Genomic DNA, 21,188 nt, shown 5'->3' on the forward strand with positions numbered 1-21,188 from the left:
CGTTTTTAGATCCCATACGGTTGCTTATTTCTCTCACTAAACATGGCGACGTTTTTAGATCCCATACGGTTGCTTATTTCTCTCTCTAAACATGGCGACGTTTTTAGATCCCATACGGTTGCTTATTTCTCTCACTAAACATGGCAACGATTTTAGATCCCATATTCTGAGAGGGCATTGAGCAACAGCGCCACTTACCATAGAGTTACATACAGTGTCCCGAACACAATAGTGTGGGTCGTCTTTAGATCCCATATTCTGAGAGGACATTGAGCCCTCATTGGTTAAAAAGGACCAGCGAGTGTAGATGTAGACCATGTTTTGCAACCTGGTAAAAAAAAGTTTGAGAAGCACTGATCTGAACTCATCATAAGCCTTAGCAGGGGCAGTCCTCCCTGAGAGCCAGGGTACTCAATCCGTCTGATGATAAGGGACTCATTTAGAGCTCGCTGGTACCGGGGCTGCGGGTCCTCAGCCTCTCCCTCCTGATTGTTTTTTTTTTTTAGATGATTCATGTGTTGTTTACCGGCTCTCACAGAGGTCATCTATTGACTCCTCTCTCTCTCTCTCTCTCGGTCCCCGTGACACGGAGGATGAGAGCCACACCGGACACCACAACAAATCGGTTGACCTGCACTGGCCTGACTCTGTCTACATCGGTGCCAGGTCTCTCTTAATAGTTTGGGGGGGGGGGGGCTGGGGGTTCTGCAAAGGTTTTCAATGGCTGCAGGTGATTTCTTTGCACATCACAAAACTTTCTGGAGAACAATCACAGTAAAGCAGTGCCTCTCAAACTTTTTTCTAATATTTTCTAATTCATTAATTCATTAAAAATAATAATAATTATTATTATTATATTACCTTCCGATTCCCACACGGCGGCTCTACCTCCTGAGCCTTCCGACATCTCTGTCGTCTGACTGAACTTGATTGAGCCCTTTGAAATGTGAATTCCAGAGCCAGTTCATTGAAAGTTAATGATCAGAAAATGATGTGTGGGTGGGTTTGTGGGGGTCTTGGACCGTTACAAGACTTTGCTAACCCATTTATGAACCCTTAATATGCTGAATGAATGACAAGTAGGTCATAATTCTGTAGTCATATGCAAATTGTCCAGTGAATGTTCAATTTGAATGAATGTATTATTTCTGTAATAAGGCTTTCCTGCGTTGGCAGCCTTGTGGACTTCCTTCAACCAAAAAACGGCGGAATTCTGTAACGCAAACAGGCTTTAAACCTCATTAATGTCACACAGTGTGCGTTTTTATGCATATTATTGTCGCTGTCGGGTGGAAACCGTGTATGTCCATAACCTTGTTAATCGTGTTAATGCTTTTCATTGGTTCAATATTAATAAAACCCACAGGCACACTTAATCACGGTCACTCAGAATGTTTCAAAAGTGGCAAAAAATAGCCGTTCTACAAGCTCTGAATGTGGCGCATTGTGAGCTTTCAGACCGGCCTATCACAGTTAAGGCTGTACTCATACAGTATGCAGGTTATTTCAGAATGTACAACACACGTACAGTACAGTATATATCCACCAGTGGTGGAAAAAGTAAAAAAAAATTAAACATTTTTAGTGAAAGTATACCAATACTGCAATGTAGAAATACTCTGTTACAAGTAAACGTTCGTATAGACGTATTTAAAATAAAAATAAAGACATAAAAGCATAAAAGCCCAAAAATAAATCTTTAAAAGCCCAAAAATAAATATAAAAAAAAAAAAAGTAGTTCTGTCGTCACCTGTGCATTGTGATAAAAGCACAGCAGAAATAAATGGCTTTCAATCAATTCCCAATTCACACAGGGTTGCACTGTCACTGTGACCTGTTAGACTGCAAGCTGAGGAAAGCACTCTGATATTGTTGCTGTCGGGCAGAAACCTTGTATATCCTTATTGAAACTGTGTCCCCTACTATGTAATACAAAAATGTTGTGCACAAGTAATGAAAATAGCCGGCCTACAAGCTCGCAACGTGTCGCAAACATTTGAAAACAGTTGTGGTTAAGTCTGTCTGTGGGTTTTATAAATGTTTAACCAATCAAAAGTACTGTTATATATTATGACAAAACAAGAACTACATTGGTTCCATGTTTTTTTTTTCTTTTTACATTTCCTGGAATAGTAACCGTTTTGTTTTCCACCCGACAGTGGCAATATGAATGCCGGGGTTACAGTATGAATAAAAATGACAGGCTTAATGACTGGCAAGCATGCTCACTTCTTATCGTTTTTAATCATGCCGTCTTGGTTATAGCTCCCATAAGTACATCTCTGCCTTACCCAGCATGCTTTGCAGCTCCCTGACTGCCTCGTCTGTGTTACAGGCAAAGACTAATTATGCATGTTGGCGCTTATGTGAGATTAATCAAATGACATTCAGAGCAGGCAACCGGTTGAATGTTTTCAATAATTAAAGATAACTTAACCCATTAAAACCGGGAACGCATCTGTCATTTTATATTTTAACCACTTTAACCATTATTTTATACTTTGGCTATTCAAAAATAGCAAATATACAAGCTCATTGCGCGGCACCGAGTGCCACACTATGAGCTTGTAGATCTGCTATTTTTGAAAAATCATGGAACATTTGTGCAAATCTTTGAATATATATATTTTTAAAGCAAACATTTGTAACTCAAATCTTTGCTTCTGAGGGGTCCCTGGAACAACATATATTGAGATGGGGGTCCGTGGCCAAATATCATTTTGGGGGTCCTTGACATGAAAACGTTTGAGAACCACTGATATTATAGCAACGTAAGTGTTTCAGAAAACTGTTGGGATTTAGAAGACATTTGCAGAATCGGCCTCACGTCTTACTGGGTTAATTTCAAACACACCTAGTTCTTGTATTGACTGGAGGAGCTTTTAGGTCACTGAATTGTGATCAATCTCTCTTAATCTCTCCTTAGAAAACGGCAGGTTCTGCTACATCTCTCAGTTGTTTTAACCACTTGGTTAAGTCCCTCAGAGCTCTATATGGTGCTACTGTCTTTTCTGTTATTGTGGGTGAAAGCTTTCGCTGAAAATAGCCGATCGACAAGCTCACAACGAGTTGCAGCGCGACGCGTTGTGAGCTTGTCGATCTACTATTTTCTGCGAAAGCTTTCCCCACAATACGGATGCTCGGGTTTAAGTGGTTTAAGTCAAAGCTGAAGACCTTTCTTTTTACTGCTGCCTTTTTTATTTAGGCTTTTGATTAACCCAATTGAGGTTCCGATTCTACAAAATGCCTTCTAAATCCTAACAGTTTTTTGAAAAAAAAGTATGTTGCTATATCAGTGGTTCTCAAACGTTTTCATGTCAAGGACCCCAAAATGTATATGCATTTGGCCTCGGACCCCCATCTCAAAATATTTTGTTCCAGGGACCCCCAGAAGCAAAAGTTGAGTTACAAATGTTCCCTTTAAAAGATATATATTCAATGATTTGCACAAATGTTATCGATTTTTCAAAAATAGCAGATCTATAAGTGCACTCGGTGCCTATATCTGCTATTTTTTTAATAGCCAAAGTGTAAAATATTGCTTTTCAGCTCAAATCTAAAAATGACACAGATGCGTTCCAGGTCTTAATTGGTTAATTTCTTGCACCGACCGCACTGTAGCTCTCTTCTAGTATTTCATTATCTCTTGTTTGCACTTTGTCTTAATGCTTTTAATGTTCCACGTAAAGCAGTTTGAAATTGGCTCGTGGAAATGTGCCCTTCAAATAAACTTTGCCTATTCTCAAATTCGTTCAATTTGTTTAAAAGCAGAATGCTGTGATATCCAGATAAGTGACTTGACGTCTCCATTTATTTTTGTCGATACAAGAGATCTCAGACTTGCAAAACTGTCTGCAAAAGCAAAACGATGAATTCCAGAAAGCTGCCGTGTATGAAAGTGTGACGTTCGTTCACACAGGACCCACAGCACTGTTAGCCATGTCTGACGATTTAACAAAGGGAGAGAGATAAAAATACACATGGAATCAAAGGAATCATGTCTAAAAAATAAGTCTTCTGGTCGAAACATGTTGGCTTTTAAAATGTTGTAGTCATGATTAAAGTACTTTTATTTTACACTCCTCCGTTATTCTTTGGAGTGCTTGGATCTGTAATTTCTTTCGATTTCTGGTTCCCGTTGATCCTAGAAGCACCAATCTACGTTTTTAACGTTTATCTCTGTTGAGCACCTGGTTGATCTATCTCTTTCTCTCGCTCTGATAAAAATACACGTTGGGTGTTAAACGTTGCGTTGCTTTTTCCTTTGAAATGGTGTGAGCAGGGTTGTGGGAGAGAGAGGTGATGGCTGCTATTCTGGGACAGTGAAAGCACACTGTGATGAATGGATCCAGACAAAAATGAGAGAGAGAGCGAGAGAGAGAGAGTTGAGAAACGGAGAGGGGCTAGTGGACGGGTCCATCTAAGCAGACACCTCTGTGAATTAGACGTGGTGTTATAGGTGCATTTTATATGATATTATAGGTATTATGGAGCACAGGCCTTCGTTTATCACGGACACTCACGGTGCAGAATAACACTGTAAATCAAGCCGAAGGGGCCGTGCCACCGCTGACAGCCACCACCCCCCCGCCCCCCCCCCCCCCCCCCCCCGTGACCCCCACACACACACCAGGCGGCCGCTAGTGTGATGTCATCTGATCGGGCCGGGATTAACCCATTACAACCGGGAAAGCACCTGTGTCATTTTAGATTTTAGCTGTATGTATGTGTATATATATATATATATATATATATATATATATATATATCCGCATATGTTTTTCTCTGAAAACTCTTAGGATTTAGAACTGTGGTGTTGAGCAGTGGTTTTCAAAAATAGCAGATATACAAGCTCACAGCGCCTCAAGCTTGTACATCTGCTGTTTTTTTTTTAAATTGAAAAATCTTGGAAGTGTGTGAACATTTTTGAATAATTTTGAATTTCTTAACACAACACTCTTCTGGGAGGTCCCTGGCACAAAACATTTTCAGATGGATCAGTCCTCAGCCAAATACATATCATTTTGGGGGTCCTTGGCACGAAAAAGGGTGAGAAATACTGATTGATTGATTGATTGAATACTTTATTAGACAGAAATGCAAACAGCACGAGGTACAGCCAAAAGTTTGGACTAAAAGGATAACGATAACACAAAAAAAGTCCTGGGGACCTGTTTCCATTGTGGTCCTATCCTGATTTAGAAGACAATCGGCCTCAGGTCTTAACGGATTAAAGCCCCCCCCCCCACCAGCCATCCCACCCCACTTTCTTTTTTTCAAGGGGAAATTTGGCAGCACCCTTAATGGTGCGTTTCTGAAGCGCTCCGCCTGCCGAGATAGGAGCAGAGGATAGTAATTGACACAATACATCTCTCTTCTTATCCGTTTCTGTCCAAAATAAGTCTGCAATACAGTACAGGCTCCAATGGAGATGCTGTGGTCATGGTGTAGTCAGAGAGAGGTCATGGAGATGCTGTGGTCATGGTGTAGTCAGAGAGAGGTCATGGAGATGCTGTGGTCATGGTGTAGTCAGAGAGAGGTCATGGAGATGCTGTGGTCATGGTGTAGTCAGAGAGACGTCATGGAGATGCTGTGGTCATGGTGTAGTCAGAGAGAGGTCATGGAGATGCTGTGGTCATGATGTAGTCAGAGAGAGGTCATGGAGATGCTGTGGTCATGGTGTAGTCAGAGAGAGGTCATGGAGATGCTGTGGTCATGATGTAGTCAGAGAGAGGTCATGAGATGATGTGGTCATGATGTAGTCAGAGAGGGGTCATGAGATGATGTGGTCATGATGTAGTCAGAGAGAGGTCATGGAGATGCTGTGGTCATGGTGTAGTCAGAGAGAGGTCATGGAGATGCTGTGGTCATGATGTAGTCAGAGAGGGGTCATGGAGATGATGTGGTCATGATGTAGTCAGAGAGGGGTCATGAGATGATGTGGTCATGATGTAGTCAGAGAGAGGTCATGGAGATGCTGTGGTCATGGTGTAGTCAGAGAGAGGTCATGGAGATGCTGTGGTCATGATGTAGTCAGAGAGAGGTCATGGAGATGCTGTGGTCATGATGTAGTCAGAGAGAGGTCATGGAGATGCTGTGGTCATGGTGTAGTCAGAGAGAGGTCATGGAGATGCTGTGGTCATGGTGTAGTCAGAGAGAGGTCATGGAGATGCTGTGGTCATGGTGTAGTCAGAGAGAGGTCATGGAGATGCTGTGGTCATGGTGTAGTCAGAGAGAGGTCATGGAGATGCTGTGGTTATGGTGTAGTCAGAGAGAGGTCATGAGATGCTGTGGTCATGGTGTAGTCAGAGAGAGGTCATGGAGATGCTGTGGTCATGGTGTAGTCAGAGAGAGGTCATGGAGATGCTGTGGTCATGATGTAGTCAGAGAGAGGTCATGGAGATGCTGTGGTCATAGTGTAGTCAGAGAGAGGTCATGGAGATGCTGTGGTCATGGTGTAGTCAGAGAGAGGTCATGGAGATGCTGTGGTCATGATGTAGTCAGAGAGAGGTCATGGAGATGCTGTGGTCATGGTGTAGTCAGAGAGAGGTCATGGAGATGCTGTGGTCATGATGTAGTCAGAGAGAGGTCATGGAGATGCTGTGGTCATGGTGTAGTCAGAGAGAGGTCATGGAGATGCTGTGGTCATGATGTAGTCAGAGAGAGGTCACTGGTTATGTGGAGACGGACCGTACCGCGACTTCCCACCACTCCAAAAATATATGGAGAAAATAATTGGTGCAATGTCCAAAAGTGTTACTTTTCATGTGTTCAAATGACTTATTATTTATAATATTTATTTATAATATATAATATTTAGAATATCATATTTAGTTATTATTTACTTCTTGCTGTCGGGCAGAAACCATAGTCTAACCTTTTGTGACTTTTTCGTCAATTAACGCTCTACTTGATCATACGACGTACTCTTGTATGACGAAGTAGGACATTCATTTCCAAAGGAAAACATATTAAGTGGGAAGTTCGGAGGTACAAGGTTTTCTGACTGAGAGCAACACCAAATTGTAAATGCATTGCGACGGGCGGTTGTAAAGCGTCCCCTCATTCCACATTGCGGTGTCATATTTCAGCTACGGTTTGACAATACTGCCATTTTCACGGCTCGCATAAACGCTTCCATTTTCTTGTATCTCGCAGGAACATTGGCGGAGCGCTTTTGTCTGTTATCTCAAGCTATAGAGGCTGGCTCATTGTTTGGGGGGGGGTTCCTCCGCGGGAAATGTATTATTCATTGTCAACGGTCTTAAAAAGATGAATGTGCTAAATGTGATTGCTCTGTATTGCACTCGTGTTCACATTCACTGGGTCCTCTTTTTCCAATTGAAGCGTTACCATTTTTTTCCTCTCTGCTGCGTGTACACATGTTGAATATCGTTGCTGTCGGGCAGGAACCTCTTATCTCCATATTTTTGGGGTAAATTAACGCCCTACTTGATCATACTACAGCGTCACACAAACGTATCAAAAGCAACCCATTAAGACCTGAAGCCGATTCTACAAATGTCTTCTAAATCCCAACAGTATTCTGAAAAAAAAAACATATGTTTCTATATCAGTGGTTCTCAAACTTTTTCATGTCAAGGACCCCCAAAATGATATGTATCTGGCCGCCGACCCCATCTCAAAATGTTTTGTTCCAGGGACCCCAAGATGCAAAGATTTGAGTTAAAACGCTTTAAAACAATTTATTCAAAGATTTGCACACATTTTCACGATTTTTCAAAAATAGCAGATCTACAAGCTCGGCACTCGGTGCCGCGCTACGAGCTTGTATGTCTGCTATTTTTGAATAGCCAAAGTGTAAAATAGTGCTTTTTAGCTCAAATCAAAAAGTGACGCGGTCCAGGTCTTAATGGGTTAAAGCTTGTCGATCTGCTATTGCTATTTTTGAATTTGAATCCTGAAAAGTAACAGTTCTGGACATATGAGGTTTCCACCCGTCAGAGAGGTTATTAAACCTGCACTGTAGCTGTTCAGTGCTATCGAGTTGTTTTTCTTTTCTACTTGTCATTATTCATCAGTCTGTCAGTCAGTCTCTCTTCACATTTTGCTTTTTCATTCATTTTCAGATTCAGAACGCGGACGACGTCTTGATCACGCCCTTGGAAAAATTCCGGAAAGAGCAGATAGGCGCTGCCAAGGTAAGAGCGTGGCTGCATGCACTGTACTGTACCTCCAGTGGTGGAAAGTAACTAAGTAAATTTACTCAAGTACTGTGCCTAAGTACAATTTTGAGGTATTTTTTACTTTACGGGAGTATTTCCAGTTTTCAGTACTTTTACTTCCACTCCACTACATCTCAGAGGCAAATATTGTACTTTTACTCCACTACAATTATTTGAAAACTTCAGTTACTAGTTACTTTGCAGATATACATTATTATATTATAAAATATACATTAACCACTTCAGCCCTATTTTATACATACGCTATTTGAAAATAGCCGATCTACAAGCTCACAACGCGCCGCGATGCGACACATTGTGAGCTTGTAGATCGGCTATTTTCAAACATTTTGGTACTTTTACTTTTGTTACTTTAAGAATATTTTTATGCCAATACTTTTCTACTTTTACTCAAGTAATATTTTGAACACAGGCCTTTTACTTGTAACAGATTATTTTTATATTGTGGTATTATTTTATGGTGTGCTACTTTTACTTTAGTAAAATATCTGAGTACTTATTCCACCACTTACTGTACTGTACTGTACTGTACTGTACTGTACTGTACGTTACTGTACTGTACTGTACTGTACTGTACTGTACTGTACTGTACTGTACTGTACTGTACTGTACTGTACTGTACTGTACGTTACTGTACTGTACTGTACGTTACTGTACTGTACTGTACTGTACTGTACTGTACTGTACTGTAGTAGTGTTGGTCAGTGGTTCTCAAAGTCGGATGGTTCTCTGCGAGAGACTGCTGCTCCTTCACTTGGAAAGGAGCCAGCTTAGGTGGTTGAACGTTCTGGCATCTAGTATGGAGGCCTCCCGAGCGTCTCCCTAGGGAGGTCCTCGCCGAACGTAACACTGGGGAGGAGACCCCCCTAGCAGACCAAGGACCAGATGGCCTTGGAACACCTCGGGATCCCCCCAGGAGGAAGTGGCTAATGTTGCTCGGGGAAAGGGGAAGTCTGGAGCTCTCTGTTGGAACTGTTGCCCCCGTGACCCGATTCCGGATAAGCGGTTTAAGATGGATGGATAGAGTGGTTCTCAAAGTGGGGTCCAGGGACCACTCAGGACTCCTTGAGGGGGTTTTAATTAACAAGATTGTTAACAGTACATGCAGTGCAGTCAAAAGGTATTGTTTGTTTCCATGCATTGTGGTCCATTGCGCTCAATTCATCAGTTAGACATACAATACATACATTGCATTACATAACGGTAAAAGCTCCAGTAGCAGAAAAAAATATATATTTACAGAGAAAGGGGAAGGGGCAAGTTGGTGGGGGTAGGAATCTAAGACCAGTTGTAATTTGAGGTCAGCCATGATTTTAGGTTAGCTTGTGTGCACTGCATAGGGAGTCAAGATCTTTAATGGTTCCCTTACAGGTCTATAACTATGAGAGTGTACACATGACCCGTAAGGGTCCATTTGTGTACACTCTCAGAGTTATGGGGGTCCTTGATTTTTTTTTTAAGAAGTTTGAGAATTACTGCTTAAGGTACTGCTTTTACTGTAAAACTAGTACTGCGTGTAATGTATTTTACTGTAGTCCTGCAGTACTGCACACATTTTGTTCCACAGCGCATGTCAATGTCTCCCATATCAGCCGTTAAAAGTAACCTATCACGCAACCGAGAAAGGTCACCCCGAATTGATCCAATTAGTGGACAAGGAGAACGCAGAGACCCCGCCATCATAAAGGAGGCCGTCTCCCCAAAGGTATTATTCAGAAATATTGAAATGTTGGGGGTTAATATGATTTTCAGAAGCGGGATTAATCATTTGTAAAGTACCTTACATTCAGGATAAGGTGACATATATTGGCCCATTGAGGATCTGAGGCGAGAATAGTCCCCTTTGCTGCACTCACGCGCACGCACGCACGCACACACACACACACACACACACACACACCCCCACACACACACACACACACACACACACACACACACACACACACACACACACACACACACACACAGAGGCATGGCTATGGCGTACTCAATTGCTTTTAATCCTTTCCAGATTTCAGATGATCCCAATGAACTGTTTATTTCCTAATGATTTTGCATTAGCTTGGCATCCAAAAGCCACAAACTCATTCACAAAACTCTTTTTACAAAACTCTTGTATTTGTAATCGCACTATTATGGTCATTAACATGCATGAACAACCATGCTTTGAAATGGTGTTCAGGCTGGAAGGTCGGTCACAGTGATTCATTCTGTCTGTGTGTCTGTCTGTCTGTCTGTCTGTGTGTTCTAAGCTAATGTTGCAACCTGTTGGTCCAATAAATGTCCTCCCATCCCTTTTTTCCCCCAAACGGCCTCATGCTGGCGCTTAAACGTTTTACCGATTTTCCCGATCCCATTCTGATTGGTTACAACGTCAACCCCAAATTAGAATCATGTCTTGACGGCCCTCTAAACAGGCAGCACCAAGCACAGCACCAAAGGAGAATTCACCACCAATTGACAGGATCTCCACCTCTCTCCTGTAGGCTGTCTCATCGTCGGCAGTGATCAGGCCTATTATCACTGTTGTGTTGTCAGCAGGGTTGGGATCCGGAACCGGATCCAACAAAGAGGAACCGGGAATCGGTTCCATCACATTTGGAACCGTTTCCGGGACCGTTTTTTTAATCACACTGTCAGAGCTTCACTTTTACAATATACAATTACTATATATATAGGCAGTGGTTTTCAAACTTTTTAATTTCAAGGACCATCATAACTCTGAGAGTTACAGACCTGTAAGGGTCCATTTGGTTCCATGTGTACACTCTCAGAGTTACAGACCTGTAAGGGTCCATTTAGTTCCATTTGTACACTCTCAGAGTTACAGACCTGTAAGGGTCCATTTGGTTCCATTTGTACACTCTCAGAGTTACAGACCTGTAGGGTTCCATTTGTACACTCAGAGTTACAGACCTGTAGGCAGAGCCGTCTGGGAGAAATGCGGGGCCCGGTGCGAAGTCGCACGCGCAGCGCACCATCCTCTCGTGCGAAGCTTTTGGGCGGATATTTCCGAGTTTTTGGTGGTTATTTGCGGTTATTTCTTTCTATAACTCTTAATAAATGTGATTCTGTTTTTTTTTGCGGGCCCCCCCAAGCGCGGGGCCCGGTGCGGCCGCACCGCTCGCACCACCCTTCCTGCGGCCCTGCCTGTAGGGGTCCATTTGGTTCCATTTGTACACTCTCAGAGTTACAGACCTGTAAGGGTTAATTTGGAACCCCCTATAGGTAGTGTTAAATAGTGTAAATGATTAGGTACCGGAGCTCATGAACCTGACTTATTCATGAGGCGATTTACGAACAGCGAGTTCATGTGGCGATTTAACGTAACTCGGTTTAATTTCATCCACAGTCCTTTTCCATTGCAGGAAGGTGCATGGAGGGGAAAATGTGAAAGCTGAATTAATAATACATAGCCTAAAATAAAAATGTATTGCATTGAGCTCCGACACAAATTAAGCCCTGAAGGGAACCGTTAAGGAATCGGACTGTTAAGAGGGAGTCATTAAGGAACCGAAATCGTTAAAATCCTAAAGGATCCCAACCCTAGTTGTCAGCCAACTTGACCACTAAGCGTGGCCACACAGTCATAGGTGTCTATTTCATCTGCTTCCACTAGGCAGGTGTCAAAATAAAACCTGTGTTGTCTAATGACATTACACGTTTCCAATTGTGTAAAATAAAATGCACTCTTATTTTGAAAGCCTCCCAGTTGTAGGAGGAAATCCGATTTATGTTAAAGCCACTTGACAAGCAAAACAACGGACCTCAATTGAACGCAATGATTTGGTAAAACTTCATATTAACGATAAGAAAACCATGTGCTTGTGATTTACACAATGTATGTAGACACTTTGGAAGTGCATGCTCTCTTTTGACCGCGGCTCCGTGGCAGCAGGTGAGTCTAATGATCTCATCTGGTTAATTTACAGCAGCCTAGGCTTGTGCACACAGTCTGTTGCATTGTCTTCAATTAAAACAAACTGTCTGCCGTCATGTAGTTGTCTTAATGGATGATACTGATTTTAAATGCCCAATATTCATATGGCTCTGTTGCACTTGACAATGTAACGTGAAATGCTTGAAAATGTAGGCTATATTTTGTCATAAAGACAAGACACGAAAATCCCGAATCTGATTTGACCTTTTAAATTCTGCGGCCAAATGTATATCAATTCGGGGGTCCTTGGCACGAAAGAGTTTGAGAAACACTGGATTAGAGAATGGGGCTCAGGACACAGCCCTAAGGGACTCCTGTGTTGAGAATAGAGGTTTTAGTTGAGGCAGAGATTTTAGAGTCTGTCCTTGGCACCTGTCGTCGTTCTGACAGAAAGTCTGTTTCGTAGAGTTGTGTATTCCATACTAGAAACATACTGGAAGCAGTGCTCCATATACTCTTTTCCAATGTTCCAGGATTCCATACTGTTTGCCTGTAATTTGGCATCCAAAGTTTGGGCGGGAAAAAGACAAAAGAAAACACTATATCATGAACGTAACACCCAATCAACCCCAAATTGGAATAGTATGTTGAGGGGCCTCGAATAGGACACACCTCCAAAAGCGCCTTCACTCTGGCCCATAGGGATAGATAGTCACGAATGCAAAAAGTTGAACTATATTTGGTAGAACTATTTTCCCCGGTGCTTCCTCGGGTCTTGACAGCTACAACCCACGAGTTACTCAGTCCTGGGTGGAGATAGAACCATTTTCTAGTTGCCTTCAATCTCACACTCCCAAACGTCCTTTTCCCATCAGAGATGTTTCTCTAATCCAACAATCTATAAAAATTGGCAAATGATGTACCTGTCAGTGGTGGAAAAAGTACTCACATTTTTTACTTAAGTAAAAGTATCAATACTGCAATATAGAAATACTCTGTTACAAGTGAAAGTCCGGAATTCAAAATGTACTTGAGTAAAAGTACAAAAGTATTGGCATCAAAATGTTCTTAAAGTACCAAAAGTAAAAGTACTCATTATGCGGAATGTCCCATTTCAAGTTTTCAAATGTATACAAATCTTTAGAAAATAGCTTATCTACAAGCTCACAATGCGTCATATTGGCATCAAAATGTTCTTAAAGTACCATAAGTAAAAGTACTCATTATGCGGAATGTCCCAATTCAAGTTTTCAAATGTATACAAATCTTTAGAAAATAGCTGATCTACAAGCTCACAATGCGTCGTGAGCTTGTAGATCAGCTATTTTCAAATGCTGAAAAAGCTGAAGTTGGTTCTGAGATGTAGTGGAGTAGAAGTAAAAGTACTGAAAATTTGAAATACTCCAGTAAAGTAAAAAAATACCTCAAAACTGTACTGAAGTACAGTACTTGACACCACTGCCTGTGGTCCAGTTACTTGTGTATAGCACAGAGTTGCTGTAAGGCCCGTTTGCTACAGTGGACACGTGTGTTGAAGATGAAAAGGAACAGAAGAGGATGGATTTGTTTCCGTAAGCCCTGAAGCGTATTCTTGTGCATATTGGGGTCAAGCTCCCTTTGGCTGAGAACTGGAGACATCACAGGCCAAGCCGTGCGTTACACATTCCCAACCTCAAAGTCGGGAGTCCACCGTCGCCGGGATTTATTATTATGTGACTTCAGTTTGTGTCCTCACAAGAGGCACCGCATCACATGTAAAGGAGCCATTTCCTTTTGTAACGGGGAACCATCAGTCATGCACACCCCCCCCCCCCCCACCGTCCAGAGTCAATTCCATGATTCTGCCATAATGAAACGGCTCTCCGCTGTCTCCACTGCACATGCCCGGCATGTCCTTCTGCATGTTGATATCAAATCAAAGGGTGGAAAACCTTGTATGTCCATCTTTAACGTCTTTATGATAGTGAAAATATGGTGACCTGACAGCGAGTCGCAGGTTCGATTCTTGAGCCCGATGGCCTTTGCTGTGTGTCACTCCCTGTCTCTCTCTCCGTGTCCTGTCGCACTTTACTCTACTATCTGAATAAAGCTAGAACGAAAGGAGAAAAAAATATAGCCGATCTACAAGCTCATAACACATACTTTCTTGCGGCACTCTTGCGTGATGAAGTAGGGCGTTAATTTACGAGAAAAACATAAAAAGTTGAAATATGGAGATACAAGGTTTCTGCCTGACAGCGACGAAATGGTCTCTCTTAAAAGGGTCGTATCTCTATACCTCCCTCCCTCCCTCCCTCCCTCCCTCTCCCTCTCTCTCTCCGTCTCATATTTCCTCCGACCACTTCCTCCTAATGGCCTCTCCCCTCCCTCCTCCTTTCCCCTCCACTGTTAAACATTAGACCAACTACAGTGAGATGAAAGGCAGGGGGGGAGGAGGGATCGGGATCAGGAGAGGAGGGGGGGGGGGGGGGGGGGGTCTGGACAACTTTCCAGCCCCCTTCTTTTGCTTCTTCCAGGAATCCTGGGAGACATCTGCAGGCGGTACTACCGACTGACCCCTCTGCCATGTCGGGAGGACGTCAGACTGAACGAAGCGGAGGGGATATAGCTCGCCTCTTGCCTTATTTGGGAATTGCTGCGAAATAATCCCTGTGAGGTCACTTATAAACTGCAGGGCCCCAGTGGCTGCTTCCACAGACAGGCTGAGAGCACTCAAACATCCATGGCCACATACTGTCGGTGTCGGGGGGAAGAAACCTTGTACCGCCATATTGTGTGTGTGTGTGTGTGTGTGTGTGTGTGTGTGTGTGTGTGTGTGTGTGTGTGTGTGTGTGTGTGTGTGTGTGTGTGTGTGTGTGTGTGTGTGTGTGTGTGTGTGTGTGTGTGTGTGTGTGTGTGTGTGTGTGTGTGTGTGTCGTTTTTTTTCTAAAATGTTTGAAAGATTGTGGAAAATCTTTAATGGTTTTGATATTTTTTTTACAACACAGTCGTCTCTTATGGGGGTCCCTCGCACAAAACATTTCCCCCCAAATAAACTCCACATAGTCTGCAACAACTGCATTTTAAGAAGGCAATAAGGTATGATCTTGTTTGTTACACTTTCAGCCTAAAAACCTTTAGTCAAACTCAGAACTGAAAATCGAGAACCAAAAGCACTGCGTCTTCCCTTTTTCGGTTTTCACTTTTCAGATATGTTGTTTCTGAACCTGAATTTGACCCTAGTTTAACTACCGCTGCTTATAGTAAACGTACCATAGAGCATGTCAAAAGAAGCAGTGAAAGTGTCCGGTGTTTTGCTGTTAACTATGTGGTGGTGTACGAAAGGCCTCTTTGAACAGGCTGGGGCATCTTTTCTGTGAAGTTCACCCAATAAACAATAAGCGATTGGTTCCACCTTTTGGACCTCAGCCCGGCCTGAACTCTGGCTGGAGCTGCAGTGTGTTGGAGGCTATAGAGTTTACTGAACAGCCCCAGTGTCTCACTGCCTGCAGCACTGTGTGTGTGTGTGTGTGTGTGTGTGTGTGTGTGTGTGTGTGTGTGTGTGTGTGTGTGTGTGTGTGTGTGTGTGTGTGTGTGTGTGTGTGTGTGTGTGTGTGTGTGTGTGTGTGTGTGTGTGTGTGTGTGTGTGTGTGTGTGTGTGTGTGTGTGTGTGTGTGTGTGTGTGAGACTATATTTGTTGTCCCCACAAGTATATAGTAGCATTTGAGAAATAGACATAGTGAGGACAATTTGCCTGGTCCTCACAAGTAAAAAAAGAAACATTAGATCACGAGTTGAGCTTACAATTGGGAAAGGATTAGGATCAGGATTAGACACTTAGAGGTTTGGTTTTAGGCGGGTTGGAGTTATGCCTGAATTATACTTAGGTTTCTTGCACTGAAAATAGCAGATCTACAAGCTCATAGCAATCTTTGGCTTTACGGTTATGGTTAAAATAAGAAAATAAGAAACAAGAAAATAAATATGTATAATATATATTTGTGTGCATGCTTGTCAGGCACCTTGGGGATTGGGATTTTTAAGCAGGCGCCGGTGTGGGACACGTTCTCCGCTAAACACCCGGGGGGGGGGGGGGGGTCTCAGATTGGTGGCAGTGGCATGACTGCACTCTGAAATGTGTGATACCGTTTCGAGGGGCTCCAGCATTAGGGGTCACCACAGGGGGTCCGGCGGGTGGCTGAGTGAGAAATCTTAGGCGCAAACACACCCCAGATGGGGAGTCAGATGCCCCCCCGGATGATCCGTGTTGCTGGCATCATGAGGTGACTCTTATAGCTGGTTATGCTCTCTGGAGGAAGGGAGACACAAAATTGTCTCTGTCGGGTGGAAACCTCATATGTCCAAAACTGTAGGGCATTAATTTACAGAGTAAGTGTAGAGTAGAGTAAGGGTCCATTTGGACCTCTGATGGTCCCCGGACCCGACGTTGAGAAACAGTAGTCTATGTTTTTGTACGATGTCTTTGCTGTCGGGCAGAAACCTCTTAACTCCATATTTTAACCTTTTGTGTTGTTTTTTTCCCCCCGCAAATTAACGCCCTACTTGATCATACTACAGTGTCACACAAAAGCATCAGAAGAAGCAGATCTGCAAGCTCTAAACACTGTTACTGAAAAGTAACAGTTTTGGACAGTGGACACACAAGGTTTCCACCCGACAGACGATATACATTATAAGACGATGGCAATGATGGTGCTATAGCTCTTTATTATTTTGATATTCATTTTATTGTATTCATTATTATAACATTCCGCTAAATGAGTTAGATACTGTATTAGACCAACAATAAGGAGTTGTGTTGTATACTGTCTGACCTACTTCTTTGAATGGAACATTCACTGCGAGCAATAATAATTAATGAACTTGAATGTAAATTTCTGCTGATTAAATAGGACATTATGTTTTACTAGTCTGAGGTATTATTCATTCCAACAGCTATTTACATATTTGTCCGTTATCTTTCTTCACGAGTTACCATTTTGTTGCTTTAAAGAGCCTGTTGAATATATTGCAAAATACTTATAATTATGCACAGCTGGAAATCCATCATACTGTAATTATTATACAATTATATAGGTTTAGGACATAATGTTACCAACCAACACAGCATATTGTCGTTGTCAAGTAGAAAACTTGTATCTTCATATTTCATATTTTTAATGTTGTTTCATAAATTAATGCCCTATATTATTATACTATTTTGTTCGACAGTGTCACACAGAAGTAATGCAAATTGACGCTCTACAGTACAAGCTCACAAAACCTAACCATTATTAGCAGACAGTATGAACTCTATTACTGTGACTGATGATTTCCAGCTGTCACAGTATGCGTAACATACTGGAGGCCCCGATTGGACTGACAAAGTGTCAGCATGCTATGAGCTGGGGCCCTGGGGTTGATAGTGGGTTGATACAGGATAATTATCGTCTATGTCGGGTGGAAACCTCATATGTCCACATACTTTTCAGAAAAATAGCAAAGAAAAGCAGCTCTGCAAGCTCAAAGATAAAGCTGAAATACGGAGATACAGGTTTTATTTGGCCTGACAGCGATGCTATGTTGACATTTTAGACCAGTGGAAATGCTCTTAATAAACCACAGTAGCATGTGAGGGTGTGTGCAGGTTCTTGTATTTTTAACCCCGGCTTCAGTTCTTGCCTCAGGGCTTGTCTTGTCTCAGCCTTTCCCCTCATTGTTCTGCCTCTTTTCTGTCCCATCTTGATGAATCAGAAATAGCTTCTAGTAAATAAAATAACCTCATTCTGCATAAAGGCATTTCTTTATTCTCATAGTGAGCTCCCTGCTTACCCCCATGGCACTGATCTTGACTGCAAAGCAGAGAATCAGAATCAGAATGCACATACGAGCAATTGTGGGTGCTTTACATTGAAAGCAACAGTATAGAAACATTTTTAAAAAATATATATTTTATTCTTTACAAATACATTAGCAAAACACAGCTAGAAACGTAATCCAAAATTAAACAGGCATTTGTAAAGATCTGGTTTCATGCAGGACTTCAAAGGACTGTCAAAGGACTTCAAGTTAATAAATTAAAGAGAATTCAGCAAAACTAAATGAAATGTTGCAGAAAGAACTGTCAGTGTCTCACGATGTGTGAAGCCGGCTGATGATGATGTTGGAATGTCAACTACAACACAAGTATAGTCATGTTGTTTTAACAATACAAATGTAGAACTTTGAATCACAGAAGAAATACATAATGTGTGTCTTTGGAATTGTCATCATCGAAACGTTATCTTCAAATCTTGCAAATCTTTTTAGCTTTTTACCAATTTAGTCACAATGCCAATTGATTCCTCCCCGCACACAATTCTGTGTGTTGTCACGTTGCATCCTACTGGCTCACCTGCCAGTGAGGAGCCCCCACCGGGAGAATTTACAGCCTTCATCCTACTCCTCCCGCCCAACACTCCCTGCTGACAGGTGCCGCCCCCAGCCCGTGGGAATACGTGCTGTCAAATATCACCCTCCACACCCAGCTCCCCTCCCCCGAACATAGGCCAATTGTGTTCGTATAGACGCTTGACAAAGCCGGATGCACCGCGGTGGATTCAACCCCCCCCCCTCCAGACTCCACGGTCGGTGGGCAGGTACTTTTACCCGAGTGACCACTGCAAATCTTTGATGTGAACTAGTCGTTGAGGCCATCAGTTCAGATCTAAAGGTGACTCTCCACCAAACAGACTACAACAGACTACAACAGACTGGCAGTCTGTTGGCAAAAGTTAGTTCAGCACAAACTGTCGGCCGATGCGCACATTGTTGTGCGCATGCGTTAGAGCTGGCAGCACTGACCTGCAAGATCTTGCCAGTGTTAGGTCTGCTTATCATAAGCGACTTTAGGCTTGTTTTCCTGTAAAGTCGCTTGTAAATATTCATAGTTGTGGGTTGCTCTTGTCTGGGCTTGTTTCTGAAGGGTAGTTGCTTATGTGGGCTTGCTTTCAAGACAATTTTTGAAAATAGCTGATGTAATAGGTCTCAAGTGGTGAAACTGGTCGCTTCTTTTGGGCTTCTTTTCATAGACCTGGTCGATTGTTTCACTCACAGAATCTGGCAACACTGGAGCCAGCTCGGACTGCAGCTCGGACCAATTTACCTTTACCCCCCTCTCTCCCCCCTCTTCACTACCCCACGGCTATCGACGGCTCCACCGGTCGGGACACGGCCGAACCTGCTCGGTCGTTCATCGACGGAAATCTATTAGTCCCGACCCGACGACACAGCGCCATGTACAACAGGTTGTCGGCAGGAGACGCTTTCCAGCGCCTTCCGGTGCGGTGGAGAGCTGCCTTAGGATGATGTGGTTGTTTGGCAGTGCAAAGTTTAATGTGCTAAAAGTTCTGTTGTTTATGGATGAAGGAAGTCATCCGCTTTGATGATACAGTACAGTGACGAGGCAGAGGGTCATCTTTCCTCCTCGTCAGAAGCAGTTAGTGGAATTATTCAGTATTAATTAGCCAAACGCCTGCTCTCTCATGTTTCCCAATGAGGTGGCAGTTCACGCTCGTGTCATCCTTTCAGCAAAGGGTTTGCGTTTGAGTCCAGTCTTGTGTGATCTCTCTCTCTCTGCCTCGTCTTCTCTGTAGTCGAGCCAGAGCATGCAGCCAGCTTTGCACGCGTCGCCAACAAAGCATCACAATGAACCGGCCACTGCTTTATAATTTGCGCCCGGGAACCTCTGCACCAATTAAGCGTAGCCCTAATGAGCTAGCAGCGATGCGCTGGCGGCTTCTCTCTTTCATGTCTCCTTCTCTCAGAAGTCATATTGAAAGCAAGGCCCGTGGTGAAATCCTTTTGACACTTGGGCAGGCTGTGATGTCGGAGAGCCCTGGTGTTGTCTTTGGAGAATCCAAGGTGTTGTTGGATCACAAATATGGGTGAAGGCGTCTGATATTCACAGTGGAAATCCCCCCCACCCCACCCCAATACACACACACACTTCTGCCGTTTATTGTTGTTACCAAGGAGACGGGAAATCACAATCCCCGAGGGTTGCTAAGGCCCAGCCTCCAAAGACAACGATGACTTATGGCCACCGTCCAAAATGTTGTCGCTGTTGTTGGGGCGAAGACCTCGTATGTCCAAAATGGTTTCTTTTCAGGAAATGGGGAAAAATTAACCTGTGTTGCACTGGATCCAATGTAGTTATTATCTTGTCACAAATCCACAGATAGACCTAGCCACTTTCAATTTGACTTTAAAATGTTTTCCAAAAATAGTATATCTGACAAGCTCAAAACCCGATGCATTGTGAGGTCACGTTGTGACGGGTTATTTTTGTGTGACACTGTAGTGTGAGGAAGTGTTGAAATATGGAGATACAAGGTTTCTGCCCGACAGTGGCAATATGACACATAATGGCTCACGTATGACACCCCCCCCCCCACACACACACAGTTACACACACACACACACACACACACACACACACACACACACACACACACACACACACTCCCCGACACATCTTTTATCTGCAGCAGATTGTGGCACACCTGATGACTGGGTGGAACACCTGCTCTTATTATTGTCAGCCTCGCAATTAGTGAACCCCTCCCCCACAGGCACGCTGGCTGACATCAAAGAGCCGAGATGACGACGGCGGTGGCGGCATGGAGATCTCCGCCGCAGTGGAACGTTCGCCCCCGGTTTATCGCCGTCGCGTTTCTTCACTGAGGCAAACAAAGGCAAACAGATGGGGAGAGAGATCCCGTGTGAGATAGATATCCGTGCCGAGTTGTTCCGTACGCCGCGGAGAACAGAGGGGAAAACGTTGTTTTGTTTCCAGCTGCTGAATACGCAGAGCCTTCGGCTTCAGGAGTCTGTCCAGAATCCCTAACGTATCCGCCATACACACAGAAAAGATAAAGGGGGCCAACTGGAACTGAGACGGGCTCTTCTGAGCGATCTGCTAAGTGCCTAATTGAACCATTGTGGGTTCCAGAAATAACCTTTCAGACTAAGGCTTTTTAAAGAGCTATTCATTTGCAGGGTTCTGTAAAGAACCCTTTAGTCTTTATTCGGATCCCCATAAACCAATCCCCTTAAAGGGCAAGACCACGTTGGTGTAGTTG

At 43.3% G+C, this 21,188-nt stretch overlaps 1 protein-coding gene across 1 annotated transcript in view; it reads left to right on the forward strand.

Moving 5' to 3' along the window:
• The window catches only part of arhgap42b (Rho GTPase activating protein 42b), a 156,526-nt gene that overhangs the window by 85,057 nt on the left and 50,281 nt on the right, over window positions 1–21,188 (forward strand). Inside the window, exons 4-6 of the mRNA XM_080428319.1 lie at window positions 8,091–8,162; window positions 19,162–19,386; window positions 20,679–20,801. Of these exons, the coding sequence (XP_080284445.1) occupies window positions 8,091–8,162; window positions 19,162–19,386; window positions 20,679–20,801 (420 nt within the window). The remainder of the gene's footprint in view (window positions 1–8,090; window positions 8,163–19,161; window positions 19,387–20,678; window positions 20,802–21,188) is intronic.

The sequence above is a fragment of the Gymnoscopelus braueri genome (genome assembly GCF_963280865.1).
Source record: "Gymnoscopelus braueri genome assembly, chromosome: 5".
In the NCBI taxonomy this organism is placed as follows: domain Eukaryota; kingdom Metazoa; phylum Chordata; class Actinopteri; order Myctophiformes; family Myctophidae; genus Gymnoscopelus; species Gymnoscopelus braueri.